This window comes from Uloborus diversus, chromosome 5 (genome assembly GCF_026930045.1).
Source record: "Uloborus diversus isolate 005 chromosome 5, Udiv.v.3.1, whole genome shotgun sequence".
Lineage (NCBI taxonomy): Eukaryota > Metazoa > Arthropoda > Arachnida > Araneae > Uloboridae > Uloborus > Uloborus diversus.
In genome coordinates, this window is record NC_072735.1 from 118,862,920 (window position 1) to 118,881,127 (window position 18,208).

An 18,208-nucleotide genomic window follows, 5' to 3' on the forward strand; every position below is an offset into this window, starting at 1 on the left:
GAATACTTTTACAATGTAATAGAATAACATATAGAATAGAATAACATCAAGAAAACATTACATTGGTCAATTCTGGCCAACAATAGAAAGCGTGTGAGAGAGCTGAGCCCTCAAGAGCGTTTAAGGGGGAAAATGGCTAAACTCGATAATTATGTTTAAGAATTCAAGATTACTTCAATATCTTTCAATAGAATTTAGCTGCTTGACGCTTATCTCATTTACTTTGGTGAAGAAAAATCTTGACTTCTAATTGTGTTTTTTTTTTTTAATTGTTTTATATGTAAAAAATGCCTTTTCATTTACATTTGAAGTTATAGCTAAAAAGTTTGAAATAATTCATACTAAATAGAACCTTTTTAAATACGAAAGACAACAAACTAGAACAAAGAACCCAGTTCATAGCGGTGAACGCAAAGAAAGGACAAACCAGAGCTGACATAGCATATGCGATGTGCGCTCTTGATGCACATTTGAAGGCCATTTTGCAATTACCTAGGTCATTCATCTAACTATACATTAAGCATTTAATTCTTCAGAGTTTAATTTCAACCATTCTTAGATTCAAATGGGAGATAATTATATTTTATCAGCTCATTTTTGCGAGTTTGGTGAAAAATGAGGCTAAATACTTAAAATTGAACCTCAAATGGGCAGCTAAAGACATTATTTGATTTAGCTGAAATTTTGTATGATAAATAGTCTTGGTAAGAGGACACTTTTTCACATACAGGCTAAACATATTTCTCAATTTCGTTTTTTTTCACTCCACCCCAGTGTATTGTTCAAGGTATATCTGTATAGATAAAAAATACTTTCAGATGCCCATATACGTATTTATTGGTGCATTTATGTGAAAACGTATATATACGTGCCTACACAAGTATATGTGTATGCATAGGCATATACTTGTATGTTTAACTCCAATTACCCTAAAAAACAATACATTTTAAGTGGAATTAATATTTAATTCATATCTGCATTATACTTAAAAATTAAGTGACTTTAGAAGAACAATATTCTTTAAGCCTAATTTTACGACCACTTTACCCCATCTTACCTAAAAATTGCTGTAAAAATTATCCAAAATAGATTCAGCTTGAGATAAGTAAAAAGATTCCTGTGCAGTCAATCTGTTCATAATTCTAACAAACAAAATTTCCCAAGAAAGTTAAAAGAGGTGTTTAGATTTAAAAAAATTTCCTATTCACACAAAATACTTTTTTTAACCACATAACATTTTTCCAATTGCAAAATTTTGTATTTAAAATGTAGTTTCTAACCACCCTACTCTAAAATAAAATTTCTATATTCATTCAAACATTTATTGCCAAGCTATAGCCATTTATTTAATGTATGACCATTTTCCCCCACCAAACCCTACATAATACGATCTTTATCAGGAGTAAATTGCATGTTTTGAAACATAAATTAGTTTGGGAAAACTTTAATATTTAAATGGTTTTAATTAAATTAACAAACAAATAAATCCTAGAGAGGAACAGGGATTAAATTTTTAGTACCAACTGCTTAAAGTTTTAGACACGTATCTAGGTTTTCTTTTCTTTTAGTTTAGAACATTTATATAAAAAAATAAGGTGAAGTTTTGTGATGGTAACATTATTCTATTTTTGAAATATATTTACACTAAAAAGAATAAAATAACAGATTTTTTTTTAAAATATCAATTACTTTTAATAATGCACTCAAAAGGACAAAATAACCTTTCTGGGTCAGAAAGGACAATTTAAAAATTCCTTTAGTTTTCGAAAATTCCAAGAAAATGACCCCACAAACAAAGAAAAGTGTGGCTCAAGTCTTTAAGAGATTTCTTAGCATTATCTAGCTTTCATCATAACTTTGAGTGTGTTTTTTTTAAAAATACTAAGCACTTTTAATAATGCACTCAAAAAGACTTTTCTGGGTCAGAAATGACACTTTTAGTATTCCTGTAGTTTTCAAAAATTCCAAGAAAGTGACACCACAAACAAAGAAAAGAGTGGTTCTAGTCATTTCAAACCAAACTTTCCCAATAAAAAAAATATGCATGTTTTAACACTCAAAGTTATGATTGAAAGCTCGGTATTGATAAGAAATTCTCTACATGATTTGAACCCATAGATTTTAAAATAGAGTAGATGAGCATTTCCCCGCTTTTTCTCCTCAGAGCGCACGTCAACATCCCCCGTTGAACATCAGTGATCATGGGACAGGGACACCTTACAGAAGCATCTCTTTCCCTCATCGCAGAGAATCGCTTTTTTTGTTGCGATCTTTTGTACAATTAAGGGAAATAGAAGCATTAAATAGTTTCCCATCACAACTTTTGATGCAAATGCATAAGTTATTCAAGCTTTTTTTTTTCAAGTATTTTAAGTACCGAGTAGAAACAGAAGCATTTAACATTATTTATGGAAGAAAACAATCTTAAGCATAAAAAACCTTTCAAGATTTTTCTAGATATTTTGGTTTAATGCAGAATTTAAACGTAACTTTTGAAGTCAGTGCAATAATTACATAAAACTACATGTCCCATAATTCAATTAGAAAAGCAAATGAAAGTATTCTTGAATCTACAACAATTCTTGCAATTAAATAATATTCTCATGCGTTGCACACTAACAATATATTAGTGAAACGATAACTTTGGTTTTTTTAGTCAACTTCAATAAACTTTTTATAAGTAGTATTGATAAGTATTCAGAAAATGAGTTTATTTGTTGAGCCATTCCATTTTGTGTCAGGCAGAGCCTGTCACATGACCATCACTGATTTCTTTAAAAACATTACAGTGGTTACAACTAAAGGGAGTATGAAATATTACGAAAGGGTTTTTCCAGTTACAAACAGCGATGTTGAAAAAAAAAAATGAACGAAACATTAGATTTGAAATGGACCGTACTTCAAAACTATTTAACCTATTGGAATAATTCTTTTTTCTACAAATAAAACCTATGAATTATCTAAGCATCGTTTTTAAAAATTTAGTCGGGTTTATTGATCATATTTTTCTGTTGGAAAAACTGCATGTTTACCAATTTTATAATTTAACTATGGAAAATATTTTTTTTTTCTCAACGATGATGAAAGTCAGAAGCTCTTACATGGTATTTCATAGCATATTTTGTTGCAATATTTGGATGGATATAGCATAGTTTAAATTGAAATTTTGAAAGTTTTCAAACATTAACAACTTTTGAAGTGAATTACTCAAAAAGCTCATTTTTTAAAAATCAAAAAATTTGCTCATTTGAACTTCTTTTAATCTTTATATATTAATGAGCAAGCCATTTTCTTTCGGTACTGATTTCTCCTCTGTTTGTGAACCGATTTCCTTCAATTTTTTTTGTTTGGTAGCTATTGCTGAGTTTGAAGTCATCAATAAATTTTTTTTAATTGAACGCTAATTAACGGAGATATCAATAAAAAAAAAAGCATCTTCATCCTAAATGGCTCCTTCTACATGAACGGATGGTCCACTTTTTTCGAATTTGATATGGTTGGAAAGGTCTTTAAAAAATATGCCTAACGAAAAAATTGTCAATGCGCCCAAGGTCCAATAACCTAAATTCACTAGAAAAAATTATAAGAGTTTTTTAGTTAGCAAAACCTAAAATTTTAATTTTATCTCTTTTTATTGTTGAAATTCATTCTTGGAAGCATGAAACATTACCGTAAAATGGTATAGTCAGAGAATATTAGAAGCCTACTTGTTTGATGACCGATATAATTAATTGAAGATGATTATAAGAAATAACCTAACTGTTCACCACTATAGCAATCACAGCCAAGGCTTAATTTCTAACAAAAGAAATACAGGAGCCCTATGACCTTCAAAATTTATTTGAACAGACTGAATTCAGTCCAAAATATAAAATTTTTACGCAAAATGAAACTGAAGAACAGGACCTAAGCTCTTGTGAGCTCCCATGAAATATTATACCCTGATAATAGCAGAAACCAGAAAGTAATATAAATAACAAAATCAGATATTCACCAAAGGTAGTTACTTCTCTTCAATAACTAGGCAGAGTCATACAAGAAGAGGAATAACTGGATCATCAAAAGCAGGCCCGTGTCCAGGTTTTCATAAAGGGAGGGGTTTTAATCTTACCTGTGGGGGAGGGGGATTCAACCCTTCACAAACATTAGTTTAACAACAAATTGCCAATCCTGGTACGGGTTTATACACCTGTAAGGACTGCTGTACCCCCCCCCCCCCTCGCCCCAAAGAAGGATAATAATTTCTGCACAAGTGACCAAAGTATTCCTTTATTTTACAAGTTCACTTCAAATTTCTTTTTAATTAAATCTGTTTACTATGCAATACATTGCAATAAGCATTAAAAACTCTCCACAAATTCTTTTATAATGTAAGAATGTATATTAGGTTTTATGTTCTGAAATAATGAATGTTCTATAAACTAAGCAAGAAAGAGCTTATTACAGATGCAAATTATATTACCAAACACAATCATTAATGTGTCTTCATAGCTGTAACATATGTCAAATTCTTCATAATCTCCTTACAATAAGCAATATTAATGCTTTGCATTTGTAGACCATTTAGCGGTTCTTCCACCATAGTTTTTCCAAAATATTATTTTAGTTGGTACAGTGGCGGATTTAGCCGTTCATTTTTGGAGGGGCCATCCGAAATTTTTGAGCAAACTCCCCAGAAGTTTTATTGAAATGAAGTTTTAAAAATTTAGGTTATCTTTGGGGACATTGGGTGAAAAGCATTGTTTTAAGAATCTAACTTGGAAATGTTTCTAAATGGAAATTTTCGGGTAATTTTTTTTAAATTGGGGTCCTAAAAACGCATTTTAGGCTATTTTTGACGACGTAAGAAGAAAGGTCAATGTTGGGGTACTGACCCCAAAATATTTTTTGAAAAATGAAGTTTTAAAACCGAAATATTCTGCCGTTTTTGTTGAGAAATTACGAGATGGGGTGGATGCTCTTCTAGTTCTTTTGCTATCAAGCCGAAAAATGCACATTTAGGCAATGTTTGCTAACATAAAAAAGAGTTTGCTTGGAATCTCCAATTTCTTGAAATATTCTGTCATTGAGGCTCTAAAAATTCAATTCTAAGCTATTTTTGGACATACTAGAGAAGAGGATGGAACTTCGTGAGTTCTTCCCCCAAAAAACCCATTTTAAAGCTATCATCACGATATTAGTCGGAGGAGGGGGGGGAGGGCTCCAATCAGAGATCGTTTTTGTAATTGAAGCCCAAAAGGGCCATTTAGTTCGCTTTTAGGCAAATTGAGGGAAAAGGGTAAGTAAGCTAAAAAGTTTCCAAACTGGAAGTCCTAAAATGCAATTTTTGGTTTTCGTTTGTAGCATTAGAGGAAGAGCACGGGAAAAATGGAACTCTCCCTCGGAAATTTTTCGAAATTAAATTCATAAAAACACAAATTTAGGCTCCCATTGTTCTTGCAAGCAATAGGTGTACTCTGAGGACAGCACCATTGAGAGATCGTCCAAGTGTCTTTTAAGTTGACATCAAGAAATGGTGTTAATGATGGAGCAAAATTTTAGAAATACTAGTTGCTTTTAGGAGAGGGATATAATTTCTTTCCCAATCAAGAACTTAATTTCTTTTAAAGTTTGTTACTATCTGTAACTTTGTTATCCTCTCATAATATTTTCATTCCCTCTTTTTCTTCCGAAAAAAATTCCTATGACCACAAGGCTTTGGGAGGGGCCATGACCCCCATTAAGCTTCAACATTAAAGTTAATTTAACTTAAATATGCGTTTTCTTCATTTGACTCATTATTTTTCCCCTAATGGGAGGGGTTTAACCCCTAAAACCCTCCCCTTGGACACGGCTCTGATCAAAAGTGATTTGTTACACATATATTATTAAAAGTCATTAAGATTTTAAGTGTTACTGATAAAATACACTAGTGTAACTATTAGGCAATGAGCATATCAGAATTTCATTAATGAAATTATTAGAAAAAACATCATTTTATACGCATATTTCTCATGTGCAATAAGATCATTTTCGACAAAATTATAAATCTTCTTCTGAGCAAAAACACGGGATTTGATACATATCTACTGAAGCATTAAAAGGGGTTCAGATGAGCAAATTGGTTAGATTTAAAAAAGAAAAATGGGCTTTTGTCTCACATCAAAAATTTAATTTTTGAAAATTTCCTTATTTTTAAATTTGATTTCTCGGGCAGTATGCATCTGTACAATAAAATAAACTACGAAACTACCACATAAAGGAGTCAGACTGCCATCTTTGTTTAGTAAAAAAAAATTTTTTTTTTTCATAATCCACCATCTTGGGGAAAAAAAGTCAACTACAAGACCTAGAAAAGCTCAGATTTCCAAAGGTACAGATTATCCTACATTAGTGTATGAAAATCTTTAGACAATACTAGCATTTAAATGACATTTTGCATTGTCATATTACTCTTGCCCGAGAGAAGGGAGTCTCATCGATGTCCCATGATCACGTGATTCGCGGAAGAATCATGATGACCCCACTTTCTTCAGGCGAAATACACTGTGCTGTAGGAGAAAGGCATAATCTATCATTTTAAAGATCTATGCTTGAACCACTTTTCTTCATTTGTGGTGTCATTTTTTTTTGGAATTTTCGAAATCTACAGGAATACTTAAATATTGTCCTTCCTGACCCATAAAAGTTATTTTGTCCTTATGAGTGCATTATTAAAAGTGCTTATTATTATTTCGTTTTAATTCTGTTTTTCTCCATTACAGTATCAATGATATAGACAAAAAATTAAAACAATAAAGTTATTCAATTTTCAATATACAGGGTGATTACAGTTAAAGTTATAATCTCAAAAAATTACTTGTCTAACTATTATATTTTAAATGATTTAAAGACCAAATGACACATTTCATACTGCCTTTTTTACAGCTATGTATGTAGTGCACCATACTGTACCTTAATAATTAGCATATCTCATCAACATTGTAACCCTTGACAGCACCAGCTACTGGTACTTTTTGGAGCTATCATTTTTTTCTTTTTGAAACAAATTCCAGTGACATCAGAACTGTTCTGATGAAATAATATCAAATTATTCTGACCAGAAGTTGCAAAATTAGAGCCTTTTGAAATTGCAAATTTAATTATAATCACCTTGCATCTTAAAATGCAAATATCTAAGTAAAAACTATTAAATTAAAAAAAATAATGAAGAATTTGCTTGTATTTTAACAAGTAAAATTACTTATAAAGTACTTTTGACGTCTTTTTTTTCTAGATTTTTGATGCAAATTCAAGAAATAGTCATTGCATTTGTAAAATAAAGCTAAGTATCTGCATCAGCCATAAGAGTTAAATATGATTTTGTAACATTTTAAAACAACATCCAAGCATAAAAAGTGCTTCAGTTAAAATCTAAACACAATTACCTTGAGCAGCTTTTCACTTTCAATTTTAACTAAGGAATGAAGAATCTGCTGAAATGGTGAGTTTTGGTAGAGCTCGGGACTACGCAAAATTCCTGACCAAAAACTTTGTGTGGAATGAGATATAACCTATATTACAAAACAATACAGTTGATATTCGTTTAACTATGTCAATAAAAAGTAAAAGAATAATTATTTACAAAAACTCAAAGAATATATTTAATTAATGTAAGTGACTGTGATATATTATCCTTTACTTAACTTATACAGCAAAGATGTTATATGTTGATAGACGGCATGATAAACACTTATCTTTGTCAAAAACAATGTGTTTGTGTACAGAAAAGGGTTTGCTAGTCTTTTTCTTTTTTTTTGAATTTGCAGTATTTTCATTGAAAATACTGATTTGCTGCTAAAATTTATCATACTAAAGTAATTAGTTTTACTTTCACATGGGATTTGTGTTTTTTTTCTTCTTCTTTTCTTTCTTTCTTTTCTTTAATTTATTCATGTTTGCATTGAAGAAAAATATAAGAAACAAATTGTTTGTATTTTTTACTTTACTGTTCAAAAATTATAGGATAATGTTATAATAAGATAATGTTGCATAGTTATGGCAATGCACTAAAGTTTTGTCTATCTGTTTCTCTCTTGTAAACAAAATAAAGCACAAACAATTACCAAAAAAAAAAAAAAAAAAACCCTATGCTTTTAATCACATGATTGAATTCAAAAACAATGCATGACCTAAGGAAACAAGCATGGTGATTGAACTGAATTGTGATAGATCTTAGCTAACATGTTGAAACTACTATTAAGTTTAACAATACTTAGATTTAATGCACATTATGTCTCCTTTATAAAATGTAGCCTTGAAACTTCAAAAATCAAACTTGTGTTCTTTCAATGCTTAGTGCAATTCTAAAATTTTATTTCATTAAAAAAATATCAGCTCTATCGTGTATTAATTTTTTTAAGGATGCCATGTGGCTGAATTTGGAATTTAGCTTTTAACTGAAGATGAAAAAGAAGGTAAAGTAAGATTTACATTAAAGTTAAACTGATTAAGGTGAAAAAACAACGTAAAAAAAGCAAATATTGGAGAAAATACAACATATAGCTATTTCAAGGCTACAATGGAGCCTCTTCATCAGTGCACAAAGCTGCACTGATGAAGCTGCTTTTTGCACTGATGAAGAGGCTCTATTGTAGCCTTGAAATAGCTATATGCTGTTTTTTCTCCAATATTTGTGCTTTATTTACGTTGTTTTTTCACCTTAATCATATTGTAGCACAAAGCTTATATGAAAATTTTTCATTTAAAATTAAACAATATCAGGAAAATGAATCATACAATTCCTACCAAATTGTAACAACAGTTTTTAGTAAAAAGTAAATTAAATGTTAATTTTTCTCATATTACCTAGTAAAATCTTATAGTAGTCTCATATTACCTTAAAAAGTAAATTAAATGTTAATTTTTCTCATATTACCTGGCTTTGTACAAAATTCAGAAATGAATACTATCACTAGCAATGCAGGCTATAATTCAAATACATGATGTTTGCACACTTAAAATAACTGGAGAAACTAGATCATTAAAAGTACAAAAAAGTGAATATTAAAACATAACATACCATACTAGGATGCTTTGTCAAAAGCAAAATGCAGTTTAAATACATGTCAAAATGCACCGGCTCTTTTAAATCATTGAAATGACCCTAAAAGATAAAAGAGTAACAACAGTAACGTAAAATTATCTATATGTGAAAGAAATAAAATGTTCAAACAATGCGGGTTTTTGGAATATGAAAAGTTAAAATTTACCGAGAGCTTCAAGTGTTATTAAGCTCACTTTTTTACAATTAGTCATTACGCTTAGCCACTAGACAAGTTAATCTGGAAAGCTGTCTTTGTCTTCTGGAATTGTCTCAACCAATATAGAAATCCAATTGGTTGACCCATTTGGTATAAATACCAGTGTCCACGAAATTGACGTACAGTTTTCTTACAACCATCTGGTTGGGTGCTTAGTTTATTGCACTGATGAAGAGGTTCCATTGTAGCCTTGAAATAGCTATATGATGTATTTTCTTGAAAAAAAGTGCTTTATTTAAGTTTGTTTTTCAATTTAACTATAATACAGAAATTAGCCCTCAATCTCAGAGAGGGAATAATTTTTACCTTTTCCCCTATCCCTGCTAGTTTCTTTCCAACATTATAACTTATAGTAATTGTAATCATTTGCTAAAAAGCTTCAAAGCTTCTTTTTGCTAAATGAAAAGCAAAAAAAATACAATAATATTTTAAACATATCTCAATATATTTTTCTTTTGATTTCTGATCAGTTTCAGGACTCATTACAAATATTTTCTTTCCTCGGTGTGGAAAATCATGACTTGGTTGCAGAAAAAATCTTTAGGATTATCTTCCATGTATAGCATAGTGATAGATCTGGTAGCAGAAACAGCATGATGTTGTGGCCTAAATCAGATTCTTTTGGGAAAAGTTAGATTATTTCTTAGTTAGGGGCAAAACAAAAACCTAAATAATATAAGAAAAATGAACTTAAATTTCAGCGAACAAAGATTTGCCCTGTATTTTCAGGAATTTTATCCACAAGTAGCATGTACTTGCAGTTTTCAGTTTAGCATCTTAGTTTTAAGCATTTCTCGGTACTGATTTAAATTTTACAAATAATCTAATTGTCAATTTTCCTTGCAGATTATTTTTGGGATTTTTATTTTACGTTACAGACTGTTGAAAGAAATGCTACTGTTCCTGAAGTGATAGATAATTGTTCCTTCGGAAGCCATGCTTTGCCATAATTATCACTCTGCAAAAGATGACATATCTATAAATGCTTGTGATTGGTCCACCTAAGTTGTATTTCTGACATTAAAACAAAATTTCCTGACCACTTCTAGTTCAGGTGGTTGCTTGGTGAGCAAAAAGCTTCCCGCCAAACTAGATAAACAATTTAAAGAATCTATCCATTTTTCTGAGGAGTTGAAGGTGGGAGGAGGATTTAACAGAAGTAGGTGTGATGAAAGAGGAGAACAGAGAGGATGATAGTTTGGCTGATACTTGGCAAACAAACTAGATATCATGACTTTTTAAGGCTGAGGTTTTTTGGTTTAGGATGAAGGCTTTCTTTTTTGTGGGGAAGAGTTAAAAAGGTTTTCTTGGCAGGGAAATATTTATAACAGGGTTGTTTTTGCTGAGATATCACATCTTTTTGCATTGATATTATTATTTTGTCTGTATTTTTAGAATTGAAAATTTCAAGTCATAAATATTCAATTGAAACAACGTTGTTTTGTGTTTTTAAGGAACAATAATGGCAAGTTTAATTTTACGTCATGTTATTTTCTGATCAGTAAGATTCTACGTTCGTTTGGTGAGAATTGGGCCATTTAAATTTTATTGCAATCCTTGTATACTCTCTGTTGCAAAGAAAACTGCATGGATAATAAAATACTATATTTTAAATTATATTGTTTTCAAGTATTTTACAAGTTCGATATAAATTCTATTAGTTTTTTTATTTGATGGATTATTCAACATTTTCATGAAGCGAAATATTTTCATAGTTTAACCCCAGTTTTGCCGACATTTAAAATTTCTTCCCCCTTAAATATATCAAAACTGAAAAACAGGAAGGAAAGAAATTTCGTATCGGTGAAACTGGGGGAGAGGGGAGGAACTGTATTCTAATCTGATTCATTAATGTTTCTCTGCTTAAATATAAACCAAATACATAGATTTTTAAAACAGAAAAGCCTAATGAGCTAAGTCCGCACGCATGCACAGTCGCTGTGACAAATTTGTGATATCCGCAATTTAACGTCTAGTTGCAACTGTTGGATCTGTTTTATTGGTCTTGATTAAATTTCATTTCCAAAGACAACTTTTGAATAATCGTTAGATCTTAGATCTGTTCTAGCCTTGCAATTGCAGTCAGAGATTAACAAGCCCTATAAGTTGAGAGTAAATACATATAAATTTAGGGGAAATTAGTGATTTTCAAATTTTAATTACTCCGGCCCATGATGTCTCTGGGGTTTGAATTTTTGTAAATGCCCTCAATGATCCCCCCAAGAATATGTATACAAAAAATCATTACCATAGCCTCCCGGCAGGCTGCTGCAGAACCCCGGGAAGGTACGATTTGTGGGGTAAAAGCGAGGGGGGAGGGGGTCAAACGGCACAGAAGGCACATCAGTAGGGCACAAGGAATGTGTGTGCGAAAGTTCAGCTTGATTCCTTTTTTCGTCTGGGCTGTAGCCCTGTCAAAGAAAGCGAAAACTTTTTTGAACAGCAATTTTATAACTTAAATTCCTCTTCCTCCTGATGGTCCAGGGAATTGTGTTTTGGTTTATGTCGTCAGGGGCCACTAGAGATTGCGTGTACCAAAAATCAACTCCGGGGGTCTTCATGGGGCTGAGATACAGAGGGGTGAATAACCCAGAAAACCCCAACATGTTCTGTCGTGTAAACTGTTCTTGGTCGCTTTTATTTTCTTTCGTCTATGGCGGTGGATTTGCTTTTGTTGGCTGCTGACGTTTGGTTTCCTTGGCGGTGGGACGCTCCCGGGTCCGGTGATAGCAATGAATTTTGTTATTTTGCTACAGCCAAGGTTGGGTTTTTGACAACAAAAAGTGGCTTTTGTTGGAAGAGAGTAAAAGACTGATTTAAACTAAAAACCTGTCAAAACCTTCCAAGCGTCTCAAAGTCTGCCCATTAACAAAAGCTTGCTGAAGAATCATTTCAAGTACAAACCAGTAATAGCTGTCACTTATAATTCTGAAATTTTAAGTTTAACATGAGTAATTTATCTGGTCATAAATTAATTTTGATTAATGGAAATGAAGGTAAAATGACAAACTTAATCTCAGAATTTCATTGCATACATTTTGAACTATTTTGTGATTTTTTCAAAACCTTTATAAACAAAAACTCAAGTTAAGTTTAAATATTTTTTTGAAAGATAATATGAATTAATCAAACTTACATGCTAAATAAGATTCCCAAGACTTTTAAAAAACATACGGGATTCATTAAAAATGACTAACCTGATACAAGAGTGTGACATTTAAAAAAAATGTTACAAACTATATGTTTACTATTTAGTAAGTTAATGTGAATTTAATAGCACTTAAAATTAATGCACTTATCGTTACCATTTTTATCTTAAGGGTTTTTTTTTTGCCACATATGAAGCACAAACATAATAACTATACATGCTCATTTAAATCCAAACAGTAAATATCAAAAGAATATTTGCATTGAAAGCAAGCAAGAGGAGAAATAGTTATTCAGCTGCTAAATACTAATGAAATTTTGCTTTAAGTTATAGCCCTAAGAAAAGGGCAGAAATACATAAAATTCTCCACCAGCTCAGTTATACCATCTGAGGACTGCAGTTTTGTGCTTTTAAGCACCCATCAGCCCGAAATAGGAAAGCAACTGAGCTAAAGGCGGAAAACCTCTTAAGGAAGCCAAGAGACCTATTCCGGGCTGATGAGTGTTAAAAAAATGAAGCTGTAGTCCTCAGATGGAATAACTGAGCCGGCGATGTATTTTATGTACTAATGAAATTATTCCTTAAAACTTAGTAATCCCAACATATTGTATTTAACAAGATTTGATTAAACTAAATATTCAATTAATGATCCAATATCTAACTAAACTAAATGGCTTTAAAAATGAGGGGTGAGAAGATGGAATTTCTGTTTTTATTCATTTCCTTAATTTTTATTTATTTTTCAGTTACATAGTTCCATTGCTCTAAACAGTTTAATCTTAAGTCTTAACATTATACTCAGGTTAAAATCAACATTAATTCTATCTGTATTTTTTGCATGTTTTGCTATTTGTTAACAGCAGAATGGTGATACTCAGTGTATTAAGTATTTCTTACTTCAAGTTATTTAAATTAAAGATAACATAATATTTTTTTCTCAGCATATTTAAAAATGCATGTGTTCATTAATACCAATTAAATTTAACTTATTAGTTAAACCTTTTGAATAAATATAGGTTTTTAACAATAAGGTTTGGATGTGTAAGGTTTTGTGTGTGTGTGTGTGTTGCATGGTTTAAATTGTCAAAAACTGTTTTGTGTCAAAAGCCTACCAACCCTAACTACGGCACAGGAGTAGATAATCACACTTGTACACTTTTGAAAAATATGATATTACAGATATTACAAAAATAAATAAATGAATAAATAAAGATTATTCATTTTCAAAAATGCAAAATAGAATGAAGAAATTTATTTACCACTGTGAAACACAAATTTACACCTAAAGTGACAAGCATTTGGGTCAAAGTCTTCAAAAACACATGATGATGTCTTTCAGTAACTTTAATTGAACTATAAATAATGAATACAAAGCATTAGAAAATGATGAAAACATTTAAATACATTAAAATCATTTCAAAAAGTCATTTCATACTCTTGAAATAAGTAAAAAGGAACACATACAAACTGCGATCATTACCACTAATTTCATAAAAATAATTTGTATGTGAAAAGGTTTCCAGCACAATATATTCAGTATTAGGAAACAATTTTGATGCAGAGATCTATGCCATAAAAGTTGCAATATCAGACCTTCTGAGGCAGGAAACTACATTTAGAAAGACAGCATCTGTCATAAACTCACAAGTTGCAATCTTGAAAACTATCTCGCTTTTTCTTAGCGATTGCTTTCTCTTTGAGGCAGTAAATATTTACTTTTCCTATGCTTACACCATTGGCTAGGAGACAGTTCTTCTATGAATCCCCAGTCATTGCAACATACCTGGAAATGAAAAGGATATCCTAGCCAAAAATGATTCTTAATTGCAGTAGGCCGGTTTTCCCGTTTTCCTTTCACCAATTTTGTACTCGGGTAAAAAGGCAATGAGGGAGATATAGCCGTAGAAAATTACACAGGTCTCAAAGGAAAAATATGCAGGGACCTGCTCCTTTCTCCTGTTTTAACGAGCTTACCTCATTGAATGTTTGCTGCCATTTCTAGACAAACAACAGGTCATGATTTACATATGAGCACATACAATGTATCCGTATAGTAAGTAGTAGTAATTGTCTTTTGTGTTTCTCGGATGAAATAATAAACCTTTTACATTTAACAAAGTGCTCTGCACTCTCCAGTTTCGAGAATTTTATCCCAGACAACTTTACTAAGGCTAACCGTTATTGGACTGTTAGGAGGTTTATTAGGGATAACGGCACAGTGTAATCTTATAACATAAGGGAAAAAAATATTAAGGAACAAACTTTACAGCTAAGCAGTAACATGCAAATTACAGCTCAAATCATGGTTAATATGATTTAAAGAAAAAAAAAAAGAAATTAGAGGTTCCTTTCATTCACAACAGAGGAAGTAACCATGCTTTGATCTTGATTTTTCACTTTTTTCAAACAGGTGTTATAGTTCAGGCTCACTTTTGTTATTTTAACTCAAGTATCCACTTGTTAATTCCAATATTTTATAAATTTGACTGTTGGATCACTTTTCTGGTTTTGATATTTTTGTAATGTAGGTCTTTTGTCTAAAAACACTTAAAGTATAAAGTTCAATGGTTTCAATTTACATTTCATTATTTTAAGCTAATTGCAAGTAAACTGCAACATATATACCTTGCAGCATTGAAGAGAGGCATTTCTTCAAAGAGATACAATAATGGTTTTCTATCTTCCAGCTTCCCCTGTAAAAGATTGTTTTTTCAAAGCAAGATGATAAAATTACTTGCAACTATTTAAAATACAAAATAAGTACAAATACAAAAGTGACGACCAGCAACAGGCTCTGGGCCCAGCTAGGCTGGTCCTAGTCAATTTACAATCCCCAGTGAAGATCAATGGCCCTCTTAAAACTATCTCCCTTGCTAAAAAACTGAACTAAAAAACTAAAACTAAAACCCTTGCTCATTACCACCTCTTCCAGTAAGCTGTTCCAAAGTTCCACTGCCCGGCTAAAATAATAATTTTTTCTAATATCCATATTAGCCTGAGATTTAAATAGCTAAAAAACAATGACCCCTTGTCCTGTTTTCAGTGCTAAACTTTAGCCCCGTAACATCTTTCATTTTAATAAATTTAAACAACTGAATCAAGTCCCCTTAGTCTCTTTGCTCAAGACTCAAGACATATTTAGCATTCTAAGCCTGGAATCATAATCTAAGTGGGAAAGTCTACTTATTAGCCTTGTAGCCCGCCTTTGAACCCCTTCCAATACATTAATGTCTTTCTTAAGATAAGGAGACCAAAACTGAACAGCATACTCCAAATGGGGTCTTACCAAACTTCTATATAAGGGCAGAAGAACTTCTTTAGATTTGTTTGAAATAGATCTATTGATAAACCCAAGCATCTTATGGGCTTTGTTACTAGCTATGCTGCACTGTTGACTAAACTTTAAATCCTGACTTATTAAGACGTCCAGGTCAGTAACTTTTTCTGCCTGATTAATGACTGAACCTTGCAAATAATAATTTGTACACTTATTTCCATGCCCTAAATGTAGCACTTGACATTTCCCAACATTAACAGCCATACCCCATTTATCAGCCCACTCCGTAATATGATCTACAGATGGGGGACAAAATAATATGAACACCTGTGAAATAAAGAAAAATCTTTATTAATAGGGGGTTGGACCACCCTTTGATTGAAGAACAGATTGAATGCGACGGGGGATAGATGCATAAAGGTCATGGACAACATTTAAAGGAACATTAAGCCATTCCTCCTGCAGAATGGTCTTTAATTCCGAAAGTTCGAATGAAGGTGGAAATTGGGAATGAAGTTTGAACTCTAAATATCCCCATAAATGTTCAATAATATTTAAGTCCGGAGACTGAGGGGGCCAGGCGAGATGTTCAACTTCACAGTCATGCTCTTCAAACCATTCTTGGACACATCTGGCAGTGTGTATGGGGGGCGTTGTCGTCTTGAAAGCGGTCGCTCTCCAGGGAACACAGTCTGGACAAACGGATGTACATGATCCTCTAGAATGCTCAGATAGTGATTAGATTTGACACGCCCATGCAGAATAACAAGTGGCCCAAGACCACGCCAAGATATCGCACCCCATACCATAATTGAGCCACCCCCATTAGGGTGGGCCGAAATAAGCCGAAATTTTTTTTTTTTCGAAATCAATTTTTGGATAGCGCGCAAAAGTTGCGTGGTGAGCTAGGTAGGACTCACAAAAAATTTCTTGGATATTAAAAAATATCTAGCCGGCGCTATTTGACACTAAAAAACCGAAAAAAAATGAGAAAAATGAAGTTTTGTCGAAATTTTTTTTAAAAAATTAAATTCCAAATATTTTGCTGGAATGCACCGAAAATGCTATATAATGAGCCATTTCGAGCCCATAAAATGTTTCATTGATTTTAATGAGCATTTAACCGCTCCTCTCCGACATCAAAAATTGGATAAAAATGCAAAAATATTGAATTTCTTTAAAACCCATTGTGAAAATTATTTCTTAAATTGAAATCATAGACTAATTAATTAAATAGCACTATTAATCATAGTAATTATTATCACGCAATAATATCATACATTTTCTAGAATTACATATAAAGATAATAAAATTTTGAAAAAGAAATCTTCAAATTTGATTTATAATACCTCATGCATAATGAATATTATTTTTTGGAATAATATTGTCCCTTGTTATCGAATGATGGAAGCTCTTTCCTAGCTTGAAGTTTGGCACGAATGTATCCATCTTGTGCAGTTTCACCACGAATTTATATTGCAGCTTCGGTTATTAGTTTCACACAACGTTTCACAGCTTCCGTGTGACAGGGAAATTTCTCGAAAGTGAACTCTGTAGGCTGTTCTTTGCACATTTCTTTCAATTGTTGGCCTTTTAGATGCATTGTAAAAGGTGGCTCTGTTGCAACACAGTTTGTCCAATGAACTAAATTAACATAACCAACGGTTTCAAAATTGAGAAAATTGAGTTTAGGACGCTTAAAAAATCGTACCCCATCTGAGCTCTTCGTCTTCATATTTCTAGAGTTCAGAATGCACCTAACAGCTAATTCCCGAATGTATTTTCTTGAGTCAAACAACATTGTCAACAATAGCTGTTCAGGATGAGCGAAATATGCATTATTTGTTACCTTATCCACTTTTCCAATAGCCATTTTTCTTACTGTCCTTTGATCAATAAGAAATTGTTTTTCTCTATCAGAGACTTTTGCTTTTTTTCTGCAATTACACGAATATAAATCTGCGCATTTGCAGGCACAAAAGTCAAACAGTCGTAGCCTCTGCTTTAAATTTGCCTTGCTTTGATTGTAAAAGTTGCGTCTTTATATTCTTAGCATTTTTGAGATAAAATCATGCCAATCACTCTTCTTATCGAAACAAGGGGAAGGGAAGCACGTCCCCAAATATCAATAACTTTTTTTGCAACTACAGTGGCCACACTTGCAGAAGATGGTTGCTTACTTCCTTCTCCCTTTATTTGCATCTTAGTGATTTGATAACATCTGATAATGTCCTCACATGTTTGAAGAAATAAAGCATCGGGAGGAGACAAATCTCTACCAGGTCCAAATAGAAGACTACTTGTGCTTACTCTGTTACTTTCTTTTTCGCACGTTTCTACATAACAGTCATGTTGTATACCAAAACAAAGATAATAATACAATGACATTCGAAATGTCCAAGACTTCAGAGGATTCACATTTTTTTTTAATACTCAAGGGCTCTATTTGTCAAACATATATAAAATAGTTATAAAATAATCTTAGGAATAATAGAAGCAGTT

General features: G+C 32.0%; 1 protein-coding gene across 1 annotated transcript in view; it reads right to left on the reverse strand.

Annotated features, from left to right (window-relative positions):
• Window positions 1-18,208, reverse strand: part of LOC129223097 (exportin-5-like) — a 112,557-nt gene that overhangs the window by 55,300 nt on the left and 39,049 nt on the right. Inside the window, exon 9 of the mRNA XM_054857664.1 lies at window positions 7,407-7,532. Coding sequence (XP_054713639.1) covers window positions 7,407-7,532 — 126 coding nt within the window. The remainder of the gene's footprint in view (window positions 1-7,406; window positions 7,533-18,208) is intronic.